A 27,920-nucleotide genomic window follows, 5' to 3' on the forward strand; every position below is an offset into this window, starting at 1 on the left:
GCCGCTCCTGACATGGTCAGTTTTTCTTTGCCATAGGCCTAAAGCAGTGACTAGGATCATCAAATGGAACAGACGGCTCAGCCAGCGTCCCTCCTTACTCCGTCACCATCGGCGCCACTGTGCCCCGGCAGAGTGTTGGTGCAGGGCCTCGTGGGGTGGAGTTCTGAACCCCTGACTTCATGTGGCCATTAATCAATAAGCGGGGGAGGGAGAGAGGAGGAGAGGGAGGAGAAGGATGGCAGGAAGTAGGGATGGAGGGAGGGAAGGAAGGGAGACAAGGCGAGTGGAGGAAAAACATCTCGGATTAAGCGTCCAAGTTCTCCAGGACCCGGCCACCAAAACGGCAGCCGTGAGCATGCAGGGGTTCTCTCTGCAGTGGCAGCTTCCGTGACGCCTGCTTCCTTCCTGCTGCAGTGCCGATGGCTGCCTTCGCCACACCACCCACCACACCCAGGCTTTGGAAATAAGTAGCTCATGCTTGGCCCAGAGAAATGCCTGTGGCAACTGAAGGCCCTGGAGAGCTGGAATCCGGGCCAATGACCTGCAAGATGGCATTTCTCCACTACTTGGCACTGGGAAGTGCAGTGGCCAAGGGGTCAACCAGTCGTTTGCTAAGAAAGCCCTGGAATACACAGGCACCCATGCTGCCAGGCATCAAGGAGGCAGGCTGGCGGCTGCCCTGGCCCATCAGGGACTTCAGGATTCTGCACTGAAATTCCTAAGATTCATAGGGCACAGGGTCATGGAACCATGGCACCAGAAAGGACACACAGTCCCCAGGTCAGGTGTCCAAGCTCTCTGCTCTTGGAGAGCATGGCTTCAGGTGTGTATCTGTGAGCGCACCAACAATAGCCACAAGGCACTGGAGCCCCGGGGCCCACCTCTCTGTTGGCTGCGGGCAAGGTGGGTATAAAGCATTGCATGGACTTGGGCTCTTTGTGTCCGGCTGGCAGAATGTGAACAGTGACAGGGCGGAAGCCACGGCCGAGGCTGAGATCTTTGCTGGTGTCCCCAACCGGACTTCCTGGTCCATAACCAGGGCACGTTGGGTGCTGTGCCCTCTGGTTCTGGCTCCACCCCCCGGCTGCTGGAGGACTGCCGCGGGCAAGAGCACTTGTGGACATGCGTGTCAGCACATGAGGGCACTGCCCGGGGCCGAGGGCTCAGCTGGGGAGCCGCTTCTCCTGGAACGGCCACCTCCAGGCCTCGGAGCCGCTGAAGGCAGGCTGGGGCCCAGGAGGGACCAGCTGAGGGTGGCCAGAGGACCTCGCCCCAGGGCAGCAGCACGGCACAGGAAGTGTAAGGCTCCCTTTGATTTCCTCCCTGTACAAAGGGGCAGTTTTGACCTAAAGCAGGAGGTTGCAAAGTTCCTGCAGTCTTCAGACCAGAGCATGCTCTTCAATGAATAAGCATGGAACAGGGGTCCGAGGGAAGGGAAAAATATTGCCCAGGTTTTCTGGAAAAAATTGTAATGTTGTTAAACTATTACTCTCTTGGGCCATAAAGGAAAACAATGGAAGTATCTGATAAAAAAAAATAGGGAAAGCTAAGCCAAATGGCAGGGTTATAGTGAGGGAAAGCTCTTAATTCCTGGCACAAAAGTCTTAAAAAAAAGAAAAGAAAAAACCCTGTCATTTCATAGGTCAGTGAACTTAATGGGTGCACTGTTGGGCACAAGGCTGGCTCAGCCCACAGGAGTGGGCATAGGCTAAGGGTGCCAGCGCAGTGGCAGGGACACAAGAGATGGGTCAATTATGCACACATGTTGAGGGTAACAAAGATCACCCCTCTTTCAGAGAAAGCAGACATAATATGGATGAACTAGAACAGCCCTGGGGAGTTGGACTGTAATCGAAGGCTTTGGTGTGGCCCTTAATGAGATAGAGATGCGTATGTGGCACTTAATGAGAGAGAGGATGCGTAAACACATACATCCAAGTTACACACATTTCCCAGTCTGTCTATTGACAGGGCCCCAAACAGGACATCCCAGGAACAGTGAGCATATCTCACACCCAGATCTCGGTTTCTAAGTACCCTTCTGCACGAAAAGAAACCCATGACCTTGGAGAAATGGCCGCTTCTGAGGCCGGGGTCGGGGAAGAGCAGCAGGGGCCTGGAGCGCTCACTGCGTCAGAAAATAAGACACGCTCAGAGGACGGCAGGGAGGCGGCAAAGAGACACAACAACCAGCAGGAAGGCCGGCCAGCCAAATCGGGTCTGACTCGAACATCAAGATGATGATGATAGCGGAGTCGATCCACATGGATGTAGACAAAGGCAGACCGCAGAGACCGTGCGGGTTCGGCTCCAGAGGCTGTCGGAGAGAAAGTGCTTGTTTTCAGGAATGCAAGTATCTGGGGTCCTGGGGTACACTGTCTGCAACCTACTTAAACAGGTGGATGGCTGGGTATATGGGTGGGTGAATGGATGGGTGGCGGGAATCGCGTGGCTAATTCAGTGCCCACAGACTACCCTACTGGAAGGGCATGTCCACACGACACATGACTGCCCAAACCTCTGGTTTTCAGATATCCAACTGTTCGCGGTCACTTATAAGAAAAAGGAGTCTGACTTCAAAAAAATGAGTAGACGACAACTTATCTTTATTTCTATCCAAGCAATCTTTTAACAACTGCGCGTATCACTACAGCATGAGGCATATTAAAACATAGCCAGTTCTAAGCAGTCTGGATATTTCCTGTCATAGAAAAGAAATATCCAGCCCACAGATTCACATTAATATACATGGTATATTAATATCAATCTCTGTATCATACAGCACAACTCATGTTTGCAAACAGGACAATCCCCCGCAGCAAGTACACTCGAATGACAAAATTGGAGGGCACGCCATATGCGACACAAACGGCGGGATGAACAGGCCTAGATAACCTTGTGTTGTGCAGCCGAGTGTTGGGTGGTCTCTCCTAGGGCCACCTCTGGGTTTACACAGTTTAGAGGTTTACAAGCAGGTCAGAAAGCCCGTCTGAGACCCCAAAAAACACACAGACAACCATCTTTCTGAACATGGGAGCTGGAAAGAAGCCAGCAAGTTAGGAGGTTCATCTATGTAGGTAATACTGTTTTGCATCCAAAACTGAGGTTACAGGTGAATTTTTTAGATGACTCTTGCCTATTTGGCTTTAAGAGTTCAAAATGCATTTTATGCAAATGAAACATGACTATAGCAGTGAGCATCCTGGAAGGTGTGTTGCCACAAGAAGCAATGGAGAAGCAATCTCAGTGTGTCAGAGCGGACAACTCACTGGGCTTTTAAAAACAAACCACCTCGCTTTTTACACGTTGCACATCACATGTTATGCATTACATGTTACCGACAGACCAGGCTATCCATGGCTGTGACTATTTTAAAGAGGTTTAAAGGAACAGTTGATGCCGTGTTCATCTAGTGAGGGTGTTCCACAAAACAAGAATGCCATGAACACCCTGAAACAACCTGCTTTGTCTGCCACTGCAAATGAAGATCGAAGACAGCTCCTCCCACCCCTGCCTCCTCAGGCTGGTGCGCTCCAGAGGCTCCGGCTCGGGACACGATGGCCTTGAGAGCACCCACGACTGTCACCGAAGGGCCAGCCTGAGAAGCAGCAGTGTAACGAAATGATTTCAGCCCATCGCCCCTCTGACATGGGGCCCCCTGATGGGCAGATGGATCAGCACCTTTGAACCACCTTCATTTGGAGGGTAACCCACTCAGACTCCTGGCAAGCATCAAGAGTCAGCAGCCTCTTGATGGCCTGTTCAGCTGACATGCCGCCAGGCCATCAACAAGGTGAGGGTTGTTGACCAGCACAGCATCGTTCTGTCCCCACCGTGGAACATGACAATGGGACCAGAACCCTGCACGGGCTCCAGCTTCCGATGGCAGCAAGCTAGGTTTTGTTTCGCCGGAGCAGTGTGGCAGCGGGGCTGTGCCCGCCCTGGAACTTGAGGCTTTGCAGGTTGACGTGGGCCCCGTGCTTGAGCAGCGTCTCCACTGTCTTGGCATGTCTGCCCCGGGCGGCCAGGTGCAGGGCGCTGAGCCCCTGCTCATCAGACAGGTTGAGCACATCAGCACTGACCAGCTCCTCCACCACCTCCGTGTGCCCGTTGGCCGCGGCCAGGTGCAGCGCCGTCTGGTTCCGGGGCCCCAGAGCCAGCACGTCAGCCTTCTCTTCCACCAGCAGCTTGACGGTCGCCAGGTGCCCATTCCGGGAAGCCAGGTGTAGGGCAGTGCAGCCCTCCGAGGTCACCGCTTCCCTGTTGGCACCCCGGTGCAGGAGCAGCCGGGCGGTGCTCGTGTGCCCCGTCTCTGCGGCAACGTGCAGGGGCGTCTGCGCAAGCAGGTTGCAGACGTTGACGTCGGAGTGCAGGTCGATGAGGATGCGGGCCACGCGGTAGTGCCCTCGCTGAGCGGCCAGGTGCAGGGGCGTCCTCCCGTCCAGCGTCTGGGCATTCACGCTCACCCCCGGCTGCTTGGCCAGCAGCTTGACGATGGGCAGGTGGCCCTGCCAGGCGGCATAGTGCAGCGGCAGCCAGGCGTCCTTCCCCTGCAGGCCCACGTCGACGCCCCGGCGTAGCAGGATGCGCACGACGCTCTCCTGCCCATGCTGGCAGGCCACGTGCATGGGCGTGCGGCCCTCGAAGTCCACCTCATTGATGGACGCGTTCCTCTCCAGCAGCAGCCGCGTGCTGCACTCGTCTCCATTCTGCGCCGCGAAGTGGAGGGCCGTCCACTGGTCCTCGTCTGTGGCGTTGACGCTGATCTTCCGGGCCAGCAGGAGCTCCACCACGCCCCGCACCCTCTTCTCCACAGCCAGATGCAGGGGAGTGGAGCCCTTCCTGTTGGTCAGGTTGGGGTTGGCGTTGTTGAGGAGCAGCCACTTGACACACTCCTCCTGCCCGGCCTCCACGGCCAGGTGCAGCAGGCTGGTGCCGCCCTCCAGGACCAGGTCGACATCCTGGGGCTGCAGGATCTTCATCAGCCGGTTGGTGTCCCCATTCACGATGGCATCCACGAGCTTCTTCTTCTGGATGTCCGTGGTGCCAAGATCTGTGGGGAGAGTGGGCACCAGGGTCAGACAAGGCTGCTGCCCGCGGCTTCCCTAGAGCCGGGCTGGTGGCCGGAGGGGGCCCACGCCTCCCTACGGCCTCCAGGTCGCTTTTTACCTGAAACTACTTAAGTGTCCTGTTGTTCCTGCCAATTTAATCTTAGATGTAGTGGGCAGGTCAATGAATGACCCCAAGGGGCCTTTTTGTCAACTTGCAAAATAAAAATCATGCTCACCATCCTGCAAGGGTTGCTCATCAGAAATGGCAGCGATTGCCAATGGGAAGGAGGGAGGGAGGGAAGGAGGGAAGAAGGACCCTCAACCCCTCTGGGAGCTGCCTGCTCCCAGCCCAATCTCCAAATGGGGCCCCGTGCCCATAGTCCTTACAATACGCTCAAAGGTCTGGGCCTTCCCCCTTAGGTTCTGCTCAACATGACAGTCCTCTACGTTGTGTGGAGTCCTGGCTCACATGGAACCAAACTCCCTTATAAGAAAGATGCTCAGGGAGGGTGGGTGCTGGGTGGAGGTCAGAGACCGGAATCGGCTCAGTCCAGACTGTGTTTAACCCTGATTTCCGGGAGTGCCACTAACGGAAACCCTCTAAGCATGAGGACAAGATGGCATTTTAAGAACCTCAGACCAAGAGAGGATTCACATGATCTTTCTCTACAGGAGACAAGTTTTCTCTCCTTTTCGGCCTCTCCACCGCTGCTCACCTCTCCCTCCAGTCCGGCCGTCCAGCCAGGCCTTCCCCGCTGTGTATTTGGCAAGGTATTTTCTCAACCCAACATGCCCTCTTCCGGCCCAAACACTCCACTCTGAAAATCCCAGGAGGCCTGCAGCATCCAGAAAAAGTACCCCCTTCCTGGAGCAATTCCCCGATCCAAGGGGGCAAGCAAGCTCGCCCTCCACCCACGGTCCTTGATGCTCTGGCACTCAGCCACCCCAGTGCTGGAGCCTTGACTTTGAACACCCACGCTGTCTTTACAGGGCTGCGGCACCTTAAGGTGCAGCTCAGGACCCCATCTCATCCTGGCTGGTGACAGCGCAGGAGCTACAGACCAGCCCCCACATCCACAGGCCAGCACCTGGGGAGAGCAGGGAAAAGCACCTTCAAAAACAAAAAACCCATCACAATGAACGTCAAAACATTAAGGTGAGATTAAGGTGAGCCGAGGAGGGCCCCTCCAACAGGCCGGTGTTATAACGCCCCAGGCTAACTCACCATTATAATGCACGGCCACAGTGGATGGGGAACCCACCAATAAGCAAGTACGGGATGTTTACCCAGCACTAACAATGGGGGCATAGGGCTGGCCTCCACGAGAGAGCGCGATATCCAGTGTGAGGGGTTAGACTCATCTGCTTGTCTGACTTGACGCAGCTCAGGGTTTTCCATCTAGAAACCTGAGGTCGGCCCTTGCACGGGCATCGGCACAGGGGAGACTCTCCTGCCCCTCCAGGTGTGTGGCCCGTTAACACTTAAGTGTCACCAGCCTGGCCAGGGCACATGTCTGGATTTGGGCTCAGTGAACCAACAAGTGACGGATACCCCAAACCAAGAAGGGAGGGAGGAAACGAAGAACTAGTGTCAAGTTGAGAACCAGGACACCTCGGTCTTCTTCGTTGCCCCCAGACATCACCACACCCTGCCCGCCGCCACCACCATAGGAACGCTCGCCATTTCCCACAGCACAGGGCCCTCCACTCACCGCCCGTGGAAGGCTCCCGCTCGAAAGACAGGGACAAGGACCCTCTGGAAGAGAAGGCAGAATCGACGGACGACACCCCCGACAGCCGCTTGTCGCTGTTCGCCGATGGAAGTTTGGACTCGGAGGAGCTGCGGCTGAGCTCGTCTGGGCCCTCGATCGTCTGGGAGATGCCCGAGTCCAGCTGGGACAGCAGCTCGGACAGGCTGTAGTCCTTGTCGAAGGCGGGGGCCGAGGCTCGCTGGAGGGGCGTGGACACCGGCGCCTGCACGGACGAGCGGGGGGCGGGGGTGAGGCTCCATCCACCACACGGTCGGGGAAGGCGGAGGAGGAAAGGGAACACGTGGTCCCAGTACCTCACGTGGGGAACTAACCTCCTGTTATCCTACACATGGCCCCGTGGAGCCCAATGGCGCAACACTGGTCACAGGGCAGAAAGACCTTGTAAGGAAAGACTGGGGGGAAAAATACATACACGAAGTCCACCACCAGGCTGCCCTGGGTCCCACACATGCAGGGGCACGGCATGCAGCGTTACAGGGACAGAAAGTGGGACGTGAACGGGCCGCAAGCACGGAAACGGAGCACCGGGCGGCGTTCACCAGAGCAGGTCGGCCCGGGTAAGAAACAAGGAGGGCCCGGGCCTGGGACTCCCCTGCCCCCCCGCCCCCACCATTGCCTACAACCTGCGACCTCTGCCTGCAGCTGAGCAAGTCTGGCTTGGGACTGTGTGTGGACAAGGGCGCGGGCGGGGCCCTGCTCCAGGGACAAGGCTGTGGCCCAGCCTTTGGAGGGCTTCCCTCACGGACACTGACAAAGGCCGGTATCTGGCAGATTCCGGGACTCTTCCCGATTCACGCCCATTTGACCCCAAATCCTCGCCCGTCTGGGGAGTGGCTGATCCGCGCTGACCTGGTGGTTTAGTGCACGGATCACACCCATCTGTTCAGTGCCTGTATTTTCCTTATCAGGGAACCCAGTCACCTCCCCAGGGCACCTTCGCTCCCCAGCCTCATGCACATGCTGTGCAGACAGTGGAAACGTCAGAAACACCTGCTTATCTCCCAGTTTTACACCAAGAGCCTGGGCTGAACTGCCCAGTACCAGACGGCGTGTTACAAGGCAGTACGGGCCTTGCTTCAGAGGCATTCAGTAAGTCCTGGCGCTGGCAGCTCCTATCACTTCGTATATTAGCCACGTGACACCCACTGAACAAATCATTTACGAGAAGATCTCCGAGCCAGGGCTGCGAAGACCCCCAGGGCCCAGCTCTCCCCCGGCCCTGCCGCCCGGGCCTGGCGGGGGCCTGCAGTCCTCCTGGTTCCAAGAACACCCACCTGGTGGCTTTAGTTTTTTAATAGCACACAAGGGCCCGCATTGTTCATGTGTCACCAGACCGGTGGAGGGGACGGGATGCAGTCGGGCAGGGAATAAATCTGGGTCCACTGAAGCTGCCTTGGGACCTGCCCGCCTGTCACTGAGCACAGGACACCCATGACCGACTGACACAGACTGGGGCTCAGAGGCCAGGCCGCGCCTCGGAGCGAGGGGCAAGGGGCCCAGGCTGGCAGGGGGGTTTGCAGAAGAGAGAGGCCTTGGTTTGGCAAACTCGACGCGCACGCAGCACCAGCGGCGCCTCCCAGTTCCCGTACCTCGCTCTTGGGCTCCGGAGCATCTTTCACTCCTGGACCTTGAGTTCTCTCTCTCACTTCATCATCAGGCTTTTCACACAGATCCTCGGTTTCTGAAGTGATTTCTTTTGGGGAGAAAACAAAAAAGGACTTGTCCCTTGGACAATGACTTCCACATTCACTCTACATAAACATGCCGCCCCAAGCGGGATGCTAGAGGCGATGCCCTGAAGCATCTTGACCGCAGGGAAAATACGGCACTGTACCTTCCCCCCACAGCTGGCCCCCGCCGAGCTCACAGCCCACCCCTGGGGCCTCGGGTGAGCGGCCCTTGGCCCGTCTCACCAGACGCAAGGCGTCCCGGTGCTCCAGTTCCCTAAAGGAGCCTTCCAGAGCCGGAGGAGAGGGTGCGAGACCCGCCAGCACCTGGCACGTGAGCCCCCCCCCACCCCCGCTGCTTCATTCATGTGCCCCCCTGTGTTTTAAATGCAACGACCAGTTTCAAATCCACCAAGACCATATCCCAACCAAATGACACAACTGTTCCATGAGGACACAACCCCATAGGAAAAAGGCAAAGAAAGCCGCAGGCCAGTGGTCACGCCGGTCCCTAAAAGATGCATTGCTGAATGTGACCCTGAAATACCAAGTGCAGGCTCCTCCAGGCAGCAGGGCCCAGCCCTGGGCTGCAGCGGAGGGGGCGGGGTGGGGGGATGGCTAGAGTTGATGTGAAGTTCCAACCGCCCATCCAGGCCCTGTGCACCAGGATGCTGAGGCCAAGCTGTTCCTGCGGGACTCGCCTGGGTGCACTGTCTCTGCACAGACCTCGCGCTCTGGGCCTGTCCCCCCAGACCCTGTCCCGGTCGTCTGCTCTCTCCTGGGATCCCCAAGGACTGACCGAGCAGCAACACTCGGGAGCCCTGCGCCGGGAGCCGCCTGCAGGTGCTCACCTTGGAAGGTGGGCCGTTCGCACGGGTCCCCGTGCCAGCATCTTTGCATGAGACCCAAGAGGTTGCTGCAGGCGCGCGGCCTGGCTCTGCAGACAGGCGGCAGCTCCGGGCGGTGGCCCTTTGACACTTTCATCATGATGTGCAGGAAGTTTTTGTCATCTGCAAAGGGAAGGCACATGGGTCAGGGCAGCCTGGGGCTGGGGACCGGGGGCCAGCTCCCTGAGCTCTGGGAGGAGCCGCAGCTGTGGGAAAGCGCTGAGGGACACATGTCCCTGCACCACCTGAGGCTGCAGCCTGGAGGACCCTCCCCATTCCTTCTCAGAGCACAGAGCTTTCATTAACCTTCTCTTCAAGGGACACGGCTGTTCTCCGCCTTCCTGGTTTGAGAAGCTAAATGGAACCCTTGTGCTGTATCACACAGCAAATCTTTCTGGGCAGCCAACTCAAAGGAAAACTGAGTTCAAAGGAGAAAAGTATCTGACGAGACATGTTCCCAAGTGGCCGTACCTGCCAAAGGGAGGCAACCGCACACACCTGGGAGTCACACTGCTGTCCAGCCCCCGCAGGCACCTGACCCTCCGTGCAGGGACGGAGTGGTCCTGAGTCCCGGTTCCTGTCCTGAAGGGCAGACCCCTGGCGGGCCCCCACAGTGCGCGAGTACGGGCTGTGCACCCAGGGGCCTTGCCCCCCAAACTCCTAACATGGGGCCCACCTGTCCTTCCCACCCTCCTTCAGAAACACGCCTGGGCTTATTACCACATCATCATCATCATCATCTTGGTCACAGACTCAGGGTCTCTAGGTGACCCTCCGCAGGCCAGACTTTCTCCTCCACTCAGCCTAACACACACTGTCCATCCAGCTGGACCCCAGGCATTTTGTCTCCCACAGATCTGCCTCCCCTACAGTTCCCGACGCGCCCACGGCCAGGAGCTCCCGCAAGTCTGGAGAGTCCCGGCAGGCGAGCAGGTGCGGAAAATTGGCCCAAGGCCCCCCGCCAGCTGCCAGGATCCTGCTCTGATGTTCCGTTCCACTTTCCCGTTAAATCTTGTGCAACAGCTATCGTGGGTATCCACACACTATTTCCGTGAGAACTCAGGCTTCCCAACACCCAGCAGGGGTTTCTGAATGCAGCAAAAGTAAACCAAACACCCAGAGGACGTTCTGCTGCCAAATGCAGACAGAGAAAGGCCACGAGATGCCTTCTGCCTCTGTACCCTGAACTCCTCTCCATCAGCCAAGCAGTGGAGCACGGGGCTCGGCTCTCAGTGTTCATATCGTGTACCCGGCCTTGGGGGTCGCGTCCATCAGGTAACTTCATGCCAGACTGGCGTGCCGCCACACTAAAGAGCCCGGACGGTGGAGCTCCACGGAGGAGGAGGAGCTAGGGAGGCTGGGTGATGGCGGGGGGCGGGGACACAACACAGCCTCGTTTGCATACCAGCCAGCGAAGGTTCCGTGACCTGGGGCCACGCATTGATGGCGGCTTACGTTTTTAGGTATTTTTGGTTAGGCCACAATATTATGAGTGGCCCTGACAGGCCTGCAGAGGTAAAGATACTCTCCAATGAGGCAAAAAGTACTTGATTTTACCAAGTCGGGAGCCAAAACTCTGAGGACAGGAACCAGAGCAGCAGTGGCCTGAAAAGGGGAAGGAAGGCGACAGCTCTGGGGCAGACGTTGGTGACCAGGGTCACCCATCTGTGCCAACAAAATCCACTCCATGATCCAGCGCTGGCTGCCCAGTGCGGCGAATGTCCTTTACAGGACCACACTGAAGACTTAAAAATGATTATGATGGTAAATTTCATGTCCTGAGTATTTTATCACAATTAAAAATTAGAAAATTAGAACAAGAACTAGCTGGAAATAAGCACAAGAGGCCAATCCACAGGCAGAAAGCAGATTAGAAGCCAGCGGGGGCTAGGGCTGGGGGCTGGGGGATGGGCACAGGGTTACCTCTTGGGGGATGAGAATGTTCTGGAACTAGACAGTGGCAGTGATTATGTAACACTGCGAATGCACCTAAGGCCAATGAACTGTACACTTGAAACAGCGACAATGATCAATTTTGTTTGTGTATTGTATCACACACATACCGCATACCAGAATTAGCTGGCCCCTAAAACCCCACTGACCAGCGCCCAGCAGGCCTGTGCCTTTTCCTGGGAGTGAACCACACCTCAGAGCGCTGTGTCAGCACACAGGGCCACCTGTGATGAGGTGGCCGTGGGTCTCCGTGCCAACCCGGCGGGCCGCGCAGAGCAGCCCCCTCCCTCAGGACGGCCCCCACGGCGGGAGTGTACACCGCAGCCACCGCTTAAGCGGAGAAAGAACCACAAGGCGCCCCCGCCACTGTTCCAGGGGAGACGGGGGCACTGCCCCCCAAGGGTAAGTCCACTCACCTTCAAAAGGCTTCTTCTGCGTCACCACGCTCCAGATGACGATGGCGAAGCTGGGGGGAAATCAGGCAGGTTAGTGTCTGAGCCTGACCCTCAAATGGAGCCACAGCTCTCACGCAAAGCATCACCCGGAGAGAAGGCCCCGGCGGTCTTCAAAAGACAGAGACCACAGCAAGACATTTCTCGTGAATTGTTTTAAACAGCCAAACACGCTGACTGTGGAATGTGTGGGTGGCTCAGATGTTAAACAAGGGACAAAACCTGGCCAATGAGGCTGTAAGTGCTAGCTCCGTGAGAGAGCCCCCAAAAGGCGTGCCACCGTCAGTGGGATACACCACCACATTCCTGCAAATGCTGGGCGTCACATGCTGACCGCAGCTCTGGGCCTGGCGGGTCGCTTGCTCAAGGAGAGTCCAGCAGAGGGCCGGAGAAAGTGCCCAGGAAACATGCTAGCCATGAGTTGGGCCCTCTTTGCTGCTGGAAATTATGTGCAAGGTGTGGCGAACGTCGGTTTACCGTTGTGAATATGCAAAACAGTCTATCCTTGCATTATTATTAATTATTGTATTTTCCATATGAACTGTAAACCACTTTTTGCCCCACCTGTATATGTAATATATAAAATTACTTTGAATACACCAAAAAAAAAAAAAAAAAAAAAAGAAGTAGCTCAATCTGATAAATTTAGAAAAACAAAAAACCAGGAGTCCAAACATTAAGCCGCCGCCTAACACTGAGTGGACAGTAGCTCTTCACAGAGACCCAAGAATTCTCCGTTGAACATTAACTGAAATCTCTAAGTTCAAAGAGTCAAGCTCTCCAGCCTAACATAAATAACCTGATTCTCCCCTAACTCTACAAGCGGTGACGAGCACCCCAAGCACCCTTCGCTGGCAGCCTACAGCTCAGAGCCCTGCACGGCCCTGCGAGGCACCCACGCAATGGTTACAGTCAAACCAGTCCACCAGGACTCCAGGCAGCGGCAACGACAGAACACAAAGCTCCAGGGCTCTGGTCCCTGCCATCGCGTGCGGGACAGTAACCACAGCAAGCAGCTGAAGTGCACGCTCACCCCCTCCCTCCCTTCCTCCTTCCTCCTTCCTTCTCCAAGAAGTTCTTTGTCATTAAGACCTTTACCATTTGGAAAAGGCACGCCCAAACGGACTGGGGACTGTCCTCTAGGGCAGCAATATTCAACCGGGGTGCCACAAGAATTTTTCGAATATGCAATAATACCTGCCTATTTTGTCAGGGGCGTGGCCCTCTTTTCTCTTAGACTGTCAAATAAAAAAATGAGAACAGCCAACACCACAAAAGCTGTACGGGGTGAATGAATCAAAATTATATTTATTTTTTTGGTGTTTTTTGGTGTGCCGCAGAATTTTAGTCACTGCTGTACCTGTGCCACGACATGAAAAATGCTGAAAACCGCTGCTCCAGGGCATACATCCCACGGAGGCGAGTTTATCAACGGCCTGCAGCTGTCTGTGCGCCCCCGTCAAAGATCAGTGACGGGAGGGGATGTGAGCCGCTGGGCCAGAGGGGCCGGTTCTCGGAGAGCCGGGGTCCGCCGGCCGCTAGAGCACAGGCGCTTTCGGCAGACCAGCGACACGACCCACGTTCTACAACACCGAAGCTTTGACGGTGCGGAAGCTGTCAGTCCGGTAACCTAACTGACCCTAAGAATGGCACCGACCATTTGCACCCTCCCGACTCGGCAGGCAACTGTCACAGCAGACGGCCGTCCCCTGTGCCCCTGGGGCAGCCTGTGCCCACCAGCCAAAAACCCCAAACCCTCGCATTTGGAAGAAACCTTGTATCTGATCGCAGAAAGGAGCCTCTGGGAAACTGCCCTTCGGTGCGTGCAGAACCGGGGTACAGAGGCCCCGCCAGGCCTGGCACACAGGGGTCTGGAGGCCGCACCCCCATACACACCTGTACACGTCATGCTTGGTGTCAAAATGCCGGCCCTTCTCCCCGAAGCGCTCTGGAGGAAGGTAGGCGACGGTCCCGCACACGCCGTCCTCGCCATCCACGCTGAAGTCCTGGGACAGCCCGTGGCACTTGGCCAGCCCGAAGTCGGAGATCTGTAACAGAGCAATCGGGGCGGCTCAGCAAGTGTGCGACCCCGGGCTGCCGTTTCACTCGGAGTCACACCGGGTGCCGGGGCCGGGGCTCCCCGGGGCCGGTGGGCAAGCACAGCCGCTTAAGAAGAACCAGGTCTGGAGCCATCAAGAGCCTGGTGGGTGGGGGGAAGATGACGCTCTAAGCAAGGAATTCACCGGGAGAGAGAACGCCAGAAGGGTCACCGCCCTCCTCGCCAGGCACCAAGCCTGCCCTCGCTGTCAGCAGCCCGCGCTGGCACACAGGGAAAAGGCGACGCTCGGAGGTTCCGGGTGCTCAGACCACACGAGAAAGCGAAGCCAGCCAGGCCTGGCGCTAAGGAAATCCAGTTGCACAATCACAGCAGCTGGGCAGGTGGGCAAGTGGCAGCACGTCCTTTAAAGGGAACTGCACCTTTAGAAGCCCTTTAAAGCAAGCAAAACACACACCACGCAACCTCGTCCTCCGCCTGGAATGCTCTGTGATCAGCAGGCGTTTCCTGGCTCCTCCGCCAAACACGTGGCACCCAAACAAAGAACTGGTAGGCATCTCCTCTGTCCCCAGGGTCTGCCAGCCCGAAGGAGCGCCTGCACCCCGGCCGCTCGGCCCCACGCCTCCACCTCCTTGCCTCCTTCAGGCAAAGGTGTCCTGACAGCTCAGAGACACACACAACGGGGGAAGGGAAGCCACACCGACACTCAGGGGAGTCAGCAGCGGGCCCTCCAGCCCCTGCCTCCTCGGAAGCCACTGAAGCACTGTGTGTGGGACTAGGCTGCAAGCCCCGGCCATGAAGGGGCTCAGAATCCATGTGGAAAACAGCCCCTGGATATTCTCCTTCAAGGCTTACAGATTCTCTAAGCCTCCTAATCAACTCTGGGCTCCCCCCGTCCCCCACCTCAAACACACCTGTGGGGCAATAGGAAATGGCGCTGAGTCAGGACCTAAGTCTGGACTCACTGTGCCAGCTCACAGGTGAGCCAAGGGCCTGGCATCACTGCCGCCGCTGGAGGCAGGGAGGAGTTATGACTGACGACCTGTTCCTTCACGGGATCTTGGACCACCTCTGCAGGGAGGCGATGGGAAGGAAGCCCACGAGGCTGGGCCCAGGGCCCCCGGGGCAGCCCACTGGGCATTTGGGACCCCTGGCTGCTGCCCGTTCCTCGGCCTTCAGGAGACTCCCCGCTCTGGAAAGGACAGCGCCAGCTCTCCAGCGCAAGCCCATCACCCAGCCCTGCAGATCTGGGCCCTCGGCCACGCGGGATCCTGGCACCCACTGCCCTGCCCCCATCTCGCCGGTAGCCTTTTCTCTCCACTTCTGCTGTTTTCAGGCACAGCCAGCGGCTTCCAATGTACTCGGTGAAAGAAAATAAGCATAAATTCTATGTAAAAAGTGCCAACATCGAAATGCAAACTCAGAAATCAGAATTCCCTGCTTGTGCAGGCTGACCCTCCGCATGTGGGTCTCCCCTGGCGCTGCGTCCCGCCTGCCCCACTTCCTCACCAGGGGGACCTGGGCCATCCCTGTAAACACAAACGCTTGTCCAGGTGGCCCAGACTAACGGCGCGGTCAGGGCCGCGCTGCCTGCCGGAGAATGGCCATTCGCTGTGGACCAAGGAGGCCAGGCCCGCAGCCACCCTTGGGAGAGAGTCTCTTCCGGACCAGGCAGAGTGGGAGATTTCAAACCAAGTTCTTTCATCTTCCCTTTGAAATGGGTCTCCTGCTGATATGTTAATGTTGGTGTTTTAACATTGATATTGTGTATAGTTACTATTCATATCAAGTATGAATTTAGTATTGTCTTGAATACACTTTGCAAAGCAGGCAGCTGCTGTGAAATTTCCTGTCTGAGTCATCCTATCCATGGACACAAGGTAGTCCTGAGGGCCAAGGGAAGGGGGCCGGCTGACTGATTTTAAGATTCCAGAATAAAGGTTTATTGCGTCAAATAACCGCTGAGGAGAAGTGCGCCGGTGGCCAATCACTCACTCACTCACTCACTCACTCAGCACCTTGAGCACGGCTGCGCCGCCCTCTCACAGCCCACAAGCGATTTCTGAGACTGCAAGATGCATTATGCAAGTGCATCTCGTTTGTTTGGGGCGGTGCAAGGTGACGAACCCACCTGATTAAGAGGGAGTCACGGCAAAGCCGCCCCACGGGCCTTGCACAGCACCCTGGGCCTGGAAGCAGCAGCGTCACCTCGCTTCCTGTCACGGAGAGCAGTCCACACAGGCTCGACCCCGCTCCCTGCTCAGGCTCTCTAACGAGGCCCCCGCCCAGCTCCTTGAGGACCCCGTACCGGCTAGTAAGCGGGCTCACGGCCCCCGGCCTGCGGGGGGAAGGGCAGGTCCCTACAGAGGCCCCGCAGGAGCCGGTGCAGAAATGGCCTACAAGGACCGCCAGGCAGCAGCACTGCGCTCCTTAGGAGCAAGTGGCACATGCCTGCTGTGGACCCCGCACTGGGGACCATCGCCAGGTAAATGTCAACATCCCAGAAGTGGAAAAGGTGACTGTCTCCTGGCCACAAAAGTACCAACACCAATAACACAAGGCCCCACCAAGCACTTCCATGGGCTATAGGCACTTGCTTGTCATTGACCCCTCACAACAGCAGAGAGGTTTTACCCCCGCCCACCTGGTGACAGTGCTGGGGGAGGAGGGCTGTGCTCCTAAGCAGGACACTGAGAAGGACGATGTCACTGTGGTCCTTAAGGGAGGCCCACATGCCCTCCCACACGCCACACGACCTGCTAGGAGAGTGGAAAGCGAATGGGCTGACATAAAGCCCAACCAGGCCAGTGAGGGCCTGTGGCTCTGAGGTACCTGGCTGCAGACCCCCGTCTGAGGACCTGGTGCCCCCCCACCAGCTGGCTGCTAAGAAACGCGCATTCCCAGCAGCCTCCTAGCACAATGGCGGTCCTTGTCGCTGGGCGGGGGACGGCCTTCCGGAACCATCCGACCCGACCCAACTGCCCTCCGCTCCCCCGCCCCCAACCCTAGAACTGCTGATGAGTTTCTCGGGCTGCTTCCTCCACCTACAGGCTCCTCCACCGGCACCCCACAACTGACGGCAGAAAAGCTGACGCTCTGTGAAGACCCAGCCCCACCCCAAGCTGGGCGACACGGGCCCACGACTTGGCCCCTCGGAGCCCCAGCTTAGCTGGAGCTGGAGGCCACCGCCCACTCGGTCTCCCACTTTGAAGATCGGGCAGCGCCTGCGGCGGGGCCTCTGGCACACAGCAGGGGCCTGTCACCGCCTTCCCTTCCTCGGGTGTGGTCAAGTTTGAGAGCAAAGGTTCCGCTCTTCGCTGGGGGGCGCAAGGGACTGACCACACACTCCTGGCGCCGACTCATGCCAGCAGTGTGCAGCCAGCAGACCCGACCACGAGGGAACAAGCCAGGCCACTGCTTCCAGCCTCGGCTAAACTCTTGTTACTGAGCAACACCTACATAAGGGACAACTTGTAATTACTGCCCAAAGTGAAACCAGCATTTCCCCTCCAGCCTTGGGCTGGCTCAGCCAGGACAGAGCTGCCTCCTCTGAAGCCTGGGCACAGGGGGCCCTGGGTGGGGCCACCCGGCTCCATGGGCCTGTCACGGTGGGGAGACTGAGGCCCAGGGAGAGCCGCGCGCGGGCAGGGCCGGGCTGGATTCAGGTCCCTCCTTTTCAGGTCAGCAGGGAGGGGTCCCACAAGTGCAGCCAGAACAGCAACACGTCAGAGCACACGGGCAAGTCCCTTCGCCTGTCCCCAACGTGAGCCAGAAGGGGCTCAGGCCATCGTTCGTGGATTGGCTTCTTCTCGCACATGCACAGGACGAAGGGAAAGGGCCTCCTGAGCACGTGAGCATCACCACGTGGAAGAGAACCCTGGTTCTCTTCCCTGTGGTGCGCGCCCCCCATGGTGTGGACCACAGAACACCCAGCCCAGGACGGCTCGCCAAGGAGAACACGTTCACGGAAGCACAAGCCCGACGACGTGCCTAGCTGCCGGTTCCAGGTGGCCGGCACCTGGTTTTTAGTTCTACTCTGCATCATACTTGTGTTTTATCCGCTGACCAGAAACAGGATGAGAAAGAGCAGCCTTCACAGGCCGCACGTTCCCGGACAGGAAGGAGCCCTTCGGAGCTCCTCTGCCACGACTCCGCAGCCTCCACCTCAGGGCACCCCACGGCCTCCCCACCCCAGCCTCTGCAACCGCCAGGGGAGCGGGGTACAGCCCAGGACCACGGCCCCACACGGAGCTGGCGTGATCTCTTGCCCAACTTCCTACGACACCCACTAAGACCAGAACCCGCAGATCCACAGCCTCTTTTTCCTCGGTGCCCAGAATTTAGAGCCTCGTTCCACGATTTGGGGGCATGACCCGTTTTCAGAGTCTATTTTCCACCCACACGCTTTGGTGTTTACACCGATCCCTGGAGATTCCAGACATTCTTACGTTAAAAGAGGCCTCTCTGCTTCAGGTTCTCTTCCGCCCTCCCCTGCCCGAAGGTTCCTCCTCCTTGGCCTGTAGCCCCTGCCCCCTTCCAGACCCCCCGCCCTGCCACCCAGGCCCTGAACGGGAGGGCCCCACCTTGACGTGGTAGTGGGCGTCCAGCAGGATGTTGGCGGGCTTGAGGTCCAGGTGCAGCAGCGGCGGGGACATGCAGTGCAGGAAGTTCATGCCCACCGCGGTCTCGTGGACGATGCGGAAGCGCAGGTCCCACGGCAGCGGCTCGGAGGCCAGCAGCTTCTCCAGGGAGCCCGTCTCCATGAACTCCATGACCAGGCCAACGGGATTTTGGCAAATGCCGTACACCGGCAGGATGTACCGGAACTTGGCCATCTCCATCTTCTTCGCTTCCTCCAAAAGCTCCACGCACCTGAAAAAAAGAGGAGAGGCCTGAGGAGCGTGCACTGGCCGCCTGACCACTAACACAGCACCATGGCAAGAGTCCACAAAGGCAAGAAAATTACTAAAACACACACATGTATGTACAGGTGCCCGTATGCATGTGCACGCACTGAGCTGTCGCTTCAATGTCGCACAATTAAATTCTGCACTGTCCAGAATCTTCAGTCCCACGGCTACTCAAACACATCTGATTACTATCTGAAAACCCACAGGCAGCACTGAGCCAACAGGCAAGCACTGAGTGGGGAGTGGGGAGGTGGGTGCTGGGATTCCGCCTGTTGGGATAAGGGAAGGGGCATGTAGGTTCCACTAAAACTTGTAACAAATTATCCATCTGATGAAGAACCCCAGGGGCCTTCCTTGTTAAGGTCAGCACTGGAGCTGGCCCGGTGACTCCTGAATCCTGCCCCACACGTTAACGGCACCGTCGTCCCATGCAAGGGCTGCGGAATGCTGCCCGAGACCCATTTTTGTAAACCATTTTTTAATTGATAGTAATATATACATAACATACTCTGTACCGCTTTAACCATTTCCATGTCTACAACTCAAAGGTATTACCTACAGTAACAGTGTCACACAGCTCCCACCGCTGACCCACACACAAAATCATCATTATCCTCAAAAGAAACTCTGCACCTGTTCAACAGTAACACTCCTCCCAGCACCCCGCCCCCACACTGCTCTACGGCAGGGGCCCCAGGCCCCCAGCCCCCAGCCCCCACGCAGTCTGTGGCCTATGAGGAGCTGGGCTGCACAGCAGGAGGTGCACGACGGACCAACAAGCTTCGCTGGCGTTACCGCCTGAGTTCCGCCTCCTGCCCCACCCCCGGCCCCCAATCTGTGGAAAAACTGCCTTCCATGAAACCGGTCCCTGGTGCCAAAAAGGTTGGGGACCACTGCTCTACAGTATTTATCTTTCAGTAACTGGCCTGCTTCGCTGATCGTATTTGTGCTGTGGCACATACCTAAACTACACTCTTTTCGTGGCTGCATCGTATTCCACTGCGCGGCCACACCCCACTGAGTGTGCCCACTCCCCCGTGGGCGGACACAGGTGGCTCCCCGTTTCAGCCCTAGTGACTAACGCTGCTGGGAATGTGCACTGCACAAGTCTCTGTTCAAGTGCTGCTTTCACGCTGGACAGACACCTCAGAGTGCATTGTCGGGCCATGTGATAGTTCTGCGGACCCTTTTGACAGCCTGCCGAATTGCCGTCCACAGCTCATCTTCCGTAAAGGAGCTCGGGCTGGAAGGCGGTCTCACCCATTCCTGCCCACTCGGACTGCGTCTGCATTCATGCTCGCGGCAGCGATGAGCAGTTGGAACGAAGGCCCTCCGGCCCGTGCAGCCTGAAATATTTGCTCCCCGGCCCCTCGAGAAAGTGTGTAAACCCCTGGTCTAAGGTCACTTCCTGAGGCAGCCTGTGGACTTACTGACTAGATCCCAGTGAGTCGCTGTTAGCATTTCCGGTCCAAGTCTTGGGGAACATTCAGGAAAAAAGGCCGAATCCTACGAGGCCTGAGCTTGACCACATGTGATCTAGGCTGGTAGTTCTGAGGGCACAGTACAAGGCGCCCCACAGGCGGGCTGACATGCAGGCTCCCAGGCCCCACTCCTGGAGAATGGCTTCCGGGTGGGTGCGGGGGAGCCTGCTTTCCCATCAGCTCCTAAAGGAAAAGCCCAGAACCACAAGCCCAGACATGCCACGTGGAGCTGGGAACTGAGCAGCACGGCGCCTGCAGAGGGATATGCAGGCAGCAGGCTGAGGCAGCCTCAGGGAGCCCCCCCGCAGCCCCCCACCGCACGGAATTCAGGTTCCAGTGCACACAGCCCTGACCGTAACCCAGAGCAGCCTTGTTCCCAGCACAGGGTCTCCAGGGGCTTGGATGCACCTGCCCGCCCACCTGCGCCCCCACCCCACCCCCTTGCCTCACACAGAATCCTGCTGGGGAATCCAATGCTGTATCACGAAAATGAGATCCGTTCTCATTGATCTACCTCCGCTTTGAGACCGCAGCGTGCTCCCAGGCTTCCCCGACAGTTATGAAAACAAAGCCCAGGAAGCAGAGGCCCGAGGGGCGGGGCCCGGGTTAGCCCGCTTTCCGAAGGCTGCAGCATCCCAGCTCAGCGGGTGCGGGCTCTCAACACCCCCATCCAGGCCCCAGGGACGCCTGGTGAGTGTCAGGAAAGGATCCCAGCCTACAGACCAGCAGTTCTCACCGAGGGGTGACTCTGCCCTCTGGAGACCTTGGGCCCAGTCTGGAGACATTTGGTTGTCACAGAGAGGACTGCTACTGGCATGCAGAGGGTGGAGGCCAGAGATGCTGCTCAACCTCCTACAACGGCAAGACAGCCCCGAAGTCACAAGGGCCAACAGTGTCAAGTCTGAGAACCCCTGGTACACACCAAGCCCATGCATATACAGCCAAATTTAAAATAAACCACTAGTTGGGCACCGCCCGCCTAAGCACTCGCCGCATTCACTTGATTTTAATCCGCATCGACCTAAAATTCACTGATGCTAAGTCATTACGGAGCACCCACTATATATTAGAAGTGATGATAAAGAAAACGATGTCACGCCTTCCCCAGGTTTGCCCTCCAGGGGAGAAGATGGAAAATTACAGCAGAAAAGGAAGTGGAGTTGAAAATCTGAGTACTGTGGGGGGCAGGCCTGCGGACTGAGGAAAGATTTAACACGGGGGCCGAGACCGGCACGGGGGTCCGGGCTGGGGAGGGCCGTCCAGACCGGAGAGGGGACTGCACGAGGACGAGAGGGGCAGGAGGGACCGCCCTGATCCCCGGGGTGCCCCACTTACGGGAGCAGCCGCAGAGGAGGGAAGGGCAGGGTGGGGTTGTCAAGAGCTTGGTTTTTAAAAGTCTCAGGAGCAAAGAGTCCGGACGGCCTTGGAAACAAGTGAAACACGAATCAGGAGTGAGTGAATCACAACATCACCACCAAACAAAACTGCGTTCCGGCCTGACTTGCTTTCTTAGCACTCCGGTCACGTCGCCAATTAACGGGGAGCAAGATGCCCACGAGAGTGCCCTGCTGGCCTGCGGGGTCCCCGGGCAGGGCCGAGACTTGCCTTCACTCAGCAGGGCCCCCCCACCTTCATTCAGCAGGGCCTCTGTAGGCTCCCTGTCTGGCCGGCCAGCCGGCAGGCCAGCCCCGCCCTGCAGCCTCAGCACTGAGTCAGGCTGCAGGACGACAGAGACACCGACCCCCAACCCCGCGCCGTGAGGGGGGCTTCTGAAAGAACAAGGGGCTGGTGCGAAGGTCCAGCATCGTTCAGAACGAAGCCCATCACTTAAGGAGGACGGAAAACGACACCCCAGACATTCCAGGCGACCTGGTTTGCTCCCCACGCACTAGGAGCCCCTCCACCACTTACAACACTCACTCGCAGCTGCGCATGGGGGCTCAGCACCGGCCGCTTCTCCATCTCCTGTGCTGTTAAGGCCAGGGCTGTGGCCTGTCTGCTCCTGCTTTCGGAGCACGCTCTTGCTCAGGCCCTGCGCCCACAGGGGCTGGCGTGGGTCCCGCTGCAGGATGCAGGGACCCCGTCCAGGGCGCCAGCTCTCAGGACCTGACAGTGCCCATGTCTGCGGGCTGGCCGTGAGGAGGGCCGCTTTAAGGAAACTTTTTTTTTAAAAGAACTGAATTCTTTCTTGGGGATAGCTGTACACGTGGCTATTCTGTCTCTCTCTCCAGGAAGGCAATTTTCTCCTCTGTCATTGTTTTGTTTTACAAACAACAACTTGAAATCTATTGCATGAAAGGGCTACAAATACACATTTGGCAACCAAGCAGAATAGGGGTATTTTGCTTTACAGCTTGCACCTAAGATACCAGTACAAGGAGCTGGTTCATTAGCGGTCACAGCAATTCGGGGCCATTGCCCAAGCTATGCAGAGTGCTCCCAATTTCAAGTCTCAGGAAAAAAGGGGAAATTGTGACGTGGACTGCCAACTACATTTTTAAATGAGTCCTCTATGCCAAACGTGACTGTTAACAAATTTGTATGACAGCAAAGTTGGGTCGCCTGATGGCTGAACGTCTTCTGAAGCGAGAGCTCTGAGCCACTCTGCAAACGAGGCTGTTTTCTTCCATTTGCCCAAAGGGCTGCAAGCAGAAAACGCAGGTGACTTCCGATCGCTGAGCTCATCAGCCTGCCACTCCCCCCTCCCCACCTGCAGCTCAGCCAGGTGCGCTCTGGCTCTGGCCCCTGCCCCGGGCCCTTCCACCAAACCAAGGCACCAATTTACCTTCATTTAAAAAATAAAAATAAAAAGAGCCGCTGTCGCCACCAGCTGGCTCCCGAAAGCTGATCACAACTCGACAGTTCTCAGAGAGCCCCCACCGCACCCTCTTGGGGATCAATGCCAGGTAGGTTTTGCACAAATGACACAGGACACTTCACCAAGGGAAGCCATCTCTCCTGGAAAATAAGTCATTGTTTCCAGGGACAAATCGCCTTCTTTCGTGACAGCTCAGTAAGAAATGCTGTACAGTGGAGGGTCCTGCTGTGACCTCGCATCCCTGGGGTAAGGAAGAGGATCCTGGGACTGCCCCGCAGGAGCCTCAATGGGGCGCAGAGGCCGCCGTGCAGTGCAGGCCAGGGGGTGGGGTTGACCAGGGCCCCCTAAAGAGTTGGCACACACAAGGAAAGCTTGTCCTGTTTATATTTCAGTAACTACCAAACCCAAATCCAAACAACCCCTTGCTCCAGGCCTTCCTTCAGTGGCTCCTGGGGTACCCCGCCGGGACCCGCCCTGCCCCCACCGTCGGGCCCCACCGGCCGCCCGACTTCTTCAGGCAGCTACAGCCCTTCCGGGATCGGAGAGCCCAGCAGCATTTGCAATTCAATAAGCCGGTAACTGGCCCCCCTCGGGGCGCCGCTGGAAAGGACGGAAAAGTGTGCCTCTCACAGAAAGAAAACAACCAATTGTCTTTCGTCAGTGGCAATTATTTTTTTAAACACTTTCCCTCAAAGCCACGTTTCTGGTTTACACTGACAACACAAAAGGAAATGTGGATCTATTCCTATGATTATTGCTATGATTACTATTATCATTTGAGGGCCTGGGGAGATTTCTCAAAGCAGTCCCCAGCCCCATTCTTCACTGTTGGGAGCGAAGTTCCGCACCACCCAGACCCACCATCCTCTGTCTTCACTAAAACACCCTAACACCTGTGCCCTGCTAAAAGCACAGATACAACAATTAGACCCGATGCGGCAGGACTGGCGGCACGTTCCTCTTCTGCAGTCCCCTCAAAACGTCTCCTCCTTGGCTGTCTGGGGAAGGACGGCAGCTCCCACTTCCCATCGGCAGTGGAGCAGGGCCCCTGCACCCGAACAGGAAATTCCTGGGAACTAAGAGGACCAAGGGGAGCCTCAATGTGTTAAAGATCCTTTCTCCACAATGCTTACTTATCACCATAGTGCCTTTTTTTTTTCCTCTCTGAGGGAGGGCGTTGGGGGGGGGGGGGGAGAGAAAAGGCACAAACATCAGGCGGATCATTTCTAAGCACTGGCTGGAGAGGCTGCTGGGCTGTCAGGAATTCCAAAAACCAAAGGCCTCCCCAGGGCTTTCCTCCCTTTCTGGAAGCATTTACTCTGGAAAAGGGGAAGGGGCAGCCGAGGGACGGGGTCCTCTGCAGGCGGAGAGGGGCCAGGACGGGGGAGGTGAGAGGTGCTTCAGCGACAAAGCCCTCCTTCCGCAGAGGGAGGGACCTGGAACCACGTTCGGGGAAAAAGCAGCAGGAAAATGGTGTCATCCCTCGTTAGCTGACGCTCTCCGCACGGCCTTCTCACCTCGCGCCAACCCAGTTATGTTCCCAGGGAGCCAGCCAGGGTTCCCACACTGCTATTTTTAAAACTGACAAGAAATGGGCTTGTCGGATTGTTGGCCCTGTACTTACAGAACCGAGGGTTGCTCGGGCTCGTCCCAACGAGCCAGCGCCTATGGCGCATTAGCTGCTGGGCCGGTGCCCAGCCAGGCGCCCAGTTACTCAGGGCTTCCTCTTAGCCTGAGGGCTGGGGCTGGAGGAAGGGGCCAGTTCTGGCCTAATGGTAACACCCCCATTGCTGGACTCCACCTAGGCCCCCAGGACCCCCTAATGACGATCAGTCTGCCACAAGGAGCAGGAAACACAAATCAGTCTGCGCTCCAGAGCCCTGGGGGTGTCTGAGGCTGCGCAGCCCCCACCTTCCAGTAAAGACGCACAGGCCCACAAAGCCTGGGGCAGCCTGCTGCTCCGAGCAGCCCAGCGTGGTGCTGGGGGTGAGGCCCTGCTGCGGCTAAGGGGTGGCAGGATGGCTGGGGATGGCCGCGGTGGGGGGCCAAGAGACTCCAGCCTGCCTGCCTGCCTGCCTGGAGCAGCCACCGAAAATCAGCCTGGCCCACACCTGTAGCCAAAGAGGCCCAGTGCTGGGGAAGGTCAGCAGGAAGACCAGGTCCGTGCCTGACGCCAGGAAGGGCCTCTACGTGAACTTGCAAGATTTGATGGGCGGGTGCAGCAAGCTGCTCATCTCAGGCCACCCCAGACAAGCTCTAAGTTCCCTTGTTTATTAAACCCGCCCCCTCCCCACCTGGCGTGGTCCGGGGTCTCTCCCTGCCCTCCAAGCATGGGGGACAGTTTCAGATCACACCTGGGAAGCTCCCCAAGGGGCTGCAACCCATTCCCCAGACCCCCAAGCAGGGGTTAGAGGTGTTGCCCTTCAAACACATTGAGTCAAACTCAGCCCGGAGGGGTGCTGGGCTGGAGGCTGCTCTCAAAACTCTGGAAAACCCTATTCCCCACGAAAGGGAACAGCTTGCAACGAGCAGAGTGGCGATGGGAGGCAGCTCATCGAAAGAGCAATGAGCCCACCTGCCAATACTTGGCAGGACAGGTAGCAAAGCTGATTTCAAGGTCTCGCTGCAGCCCTGCAAGACTGCGCCATGGCCAGCGCCCCCCGCGCCGCAGCGCAGGGACACCAGTCCTCACAAGAAGCTGAATCCCGTCAATAATACAGTCGGAGGAGTTTTCTTGGCCACAAGCAAGTTCTCTGACCATCTTCTCCAGCGGAGAACTCAACCTTTGCCGAAGAGGCAGGACTCCGGCCTGCTGGGCGCCGCCGCAGAGTGCGGGCGAGTGGTTCCTGTTGGGCGACGCTGACCTCGACCCAGCCGCCCCCTACGTGCCACCACCTGCCTGGTTTGGGCAGGGCAGGAAAGGCTTCCAGTTAAAGGACAAAACACTTTTCAACCAGGCTCTGCCAGATCCTAAAGGACCCGCCTCAGGTGGAGAAGCCCTACCTCCAGCTGGGCCACCCAAGACACAAGGGCCTAGTTGCTACAAATAACAGATTCTAGGATGCAGGCTGACTCACCGGCCTGGGGACGGGCTTGTTTGCTTTGCTCTTCCAATACAAGAAACCGGTGGTAGAGCCTTTGCTGATGACTAAAAGTCACTTCGACCAAAAGCCTCTGTCAGACAAACATCCCCAACAGCATAAAAACACCCCGAGGGAGAGGGTCTTGCCAGTCAGGATCTAACCTCTCACTGGCTGGCATTCAAATTCAAAGAGGTTTGCATTTCATCAAAGTAACCACAGCGCCCCTCCCGGCCCGAGCTGCTCCCAGGAGCCGCTGTACCGGTACCGTGAGGGGAAAGGGCTGGCTCAGCTTCCCGAGCACCTCGCCCTCCAGTGAGGGATTTTTACGACACCCGTCACCATTCTCCTGAAGTTTCCAGGAGACACTGAGTTTGAGGCTTACAGCAAAAAGACACCACTTTACTCTACTCTCCCCAAGGCCAGTGTGGAAACACCAAGTCCGCAAGTTCACTGGATCCCTTCTCCCCAGGCCTATTATTTGTTACTACATGTGGTGGAAGCACGCAAGGCAGTCCTTCTATGTCCCTTAGTGGGAACACACACTGTCACCTCAAACATCACCACCATCCTAAGATGAAAAGACGCCACACTACTCCGCAAGCGAGGATTAGGAAACAGGTCGCTGAGCCGGTAAAGGCTAGAGGTGGGGGTTAAGCGCGGCTGCTTTTCTGAGTCCGCCTGTGTCCGGGCTGATGTATCCGTGGGAGCTCCATACAGAATACAAGCCCAACTTCCACACAGAATGTAAGCCTCATCCCAGCGTAACTATTTAAATGTTCAATTGAAACGTGCATATAAATTATTAGAACGGAAACGCAAATGGTGAAAAACAAACAAAACAGCTGCTTTCTCTAGGCCCTCCTCCCGTCCCCACGCCCAAAACTCTGCAGACCACAGTGCACCCACCAAACGTAACTGGGTGGCCGCACCGCCGCGCAAGTGCCGGGACGCGGAGAAAGCCTGGCCCAGCCAAGCCAGTGCTTCCGACCGAAATAATTACCGTCTTACACCAATTTGTGCTCCAGCGTAAATTACTGAGTGAGTCGAATGGAGTCTAACTAACTCAACAAAGCTCAGATCCCCACACGGCAATTTTGCTAAGCCAGGCGCAGACCGCAGTACGAAGGTGGGTCCCGGGAGATCCGGACGCGCCTCCGAGGGGCGCAGGTCGACGACGCAGGGGAGTTCACGACTCTGAAAATTCGGGGCTTCACGGGAAGCCAGGTAGCACCCCTGGGCACTTTAACAACGTCTCGGGCAAGCGCGGCCTACCGAGGTCGCAACTAGGAGCCGCAGCTCACAGACCCCGCGCGCGCAATCAGACGCGGAGCTCCCCAAAGCTCCCCATTTCTGCCAGGCAAGCCGCGCCGACAGCGCCGGGGGCTTTACGGCCTCGACCCGCGCTTGGTTTTCCCTCCGGGGCTGCTTCATAGGCAACGCAGGTGGAGAGAAGAGGACCCCCAGGACCCAAGCACCCCGACCCCGGGCCGGCCCTGTCGCCCGCCTGGGCACCGCGGCGCCGCTGCCTGGGCCGCTTACCTGTCGTCGACGGGCAGAGAATTCAACGACGAGCACTTGACGGCGAGCCACGTCTTCCAGTGGACATGGCGCACCTTGTACACCTGCCCGAAGCCGCCGGAGCCGACTTTCTCCCAGCCCGCGAACTCGCTCTCGTGGAAGGTGCGCAGCAACCCCAGGGCCCACGGGGCCCCGCTGTCGCCCTCCATCGCTCGTCTCTCGCTGCCAGCCCGAGCCGCCCAGAGCCTCAGCGGCAGCCCAGGTGCCCAGGT

General features: G+C 57.6%; 1 protein-coding gene across 1 annotated transcript; it reads right to left on the minus strand.

The window, feature by feature from the left end:
* Positions 1 to 2,608: 2,608 nt before the first annotated feature.
* RIPK4 (receptor interacting serine/threonine kinase 4) lies at positions 2,609 to 27,891 on the minus strand. The gene is made up of 8 exons (XM_054576185.1): positions 27,670 to 27,891; positions 18,422 to 18,710; positions 13,679 to 13,830; positions 11,747 to 11,796; positions 9,342 to 9,500; positions 8,413 to 8,516; positions 6,764 to 7,025; positions 2,609 to 5,053 (listed from the first exon to the last, which is right to left on the minus strand). The coding sequence occupies exons 1-8, from the start codon at positions 27,855 to 27,857 to the stop codon at positions 3,894 to 3,896; spliced, it is 2,364 nt and encodes a 787-aa protein (XP_054432160.1). The 5' UTR covers positions 27,858 to 27,891; the 3' UTR covers positions 2,609 to 3,893.
* Positions 27,892 to 27,920: the final 29 nt, after the last annotated feature.

This window comes from Pteronotus mesoamericanus, unplaced genomic scaffold (assembly GCF_021234165.1).
Source record: "Pteronotus mesoamericanus isolate MK-2021 breed Mesoamerican mustached bat unplaced genomic scaffold, CSHL_Meso_final contig_116, whole genome shotgun sequence".
Lineage (NCBI taxonomy): Eukaryota > Metazoa > Chordata > Mammalia > Chiroptera > Mormoopidae > Pteronotus > Pteronotus mesoamericanus.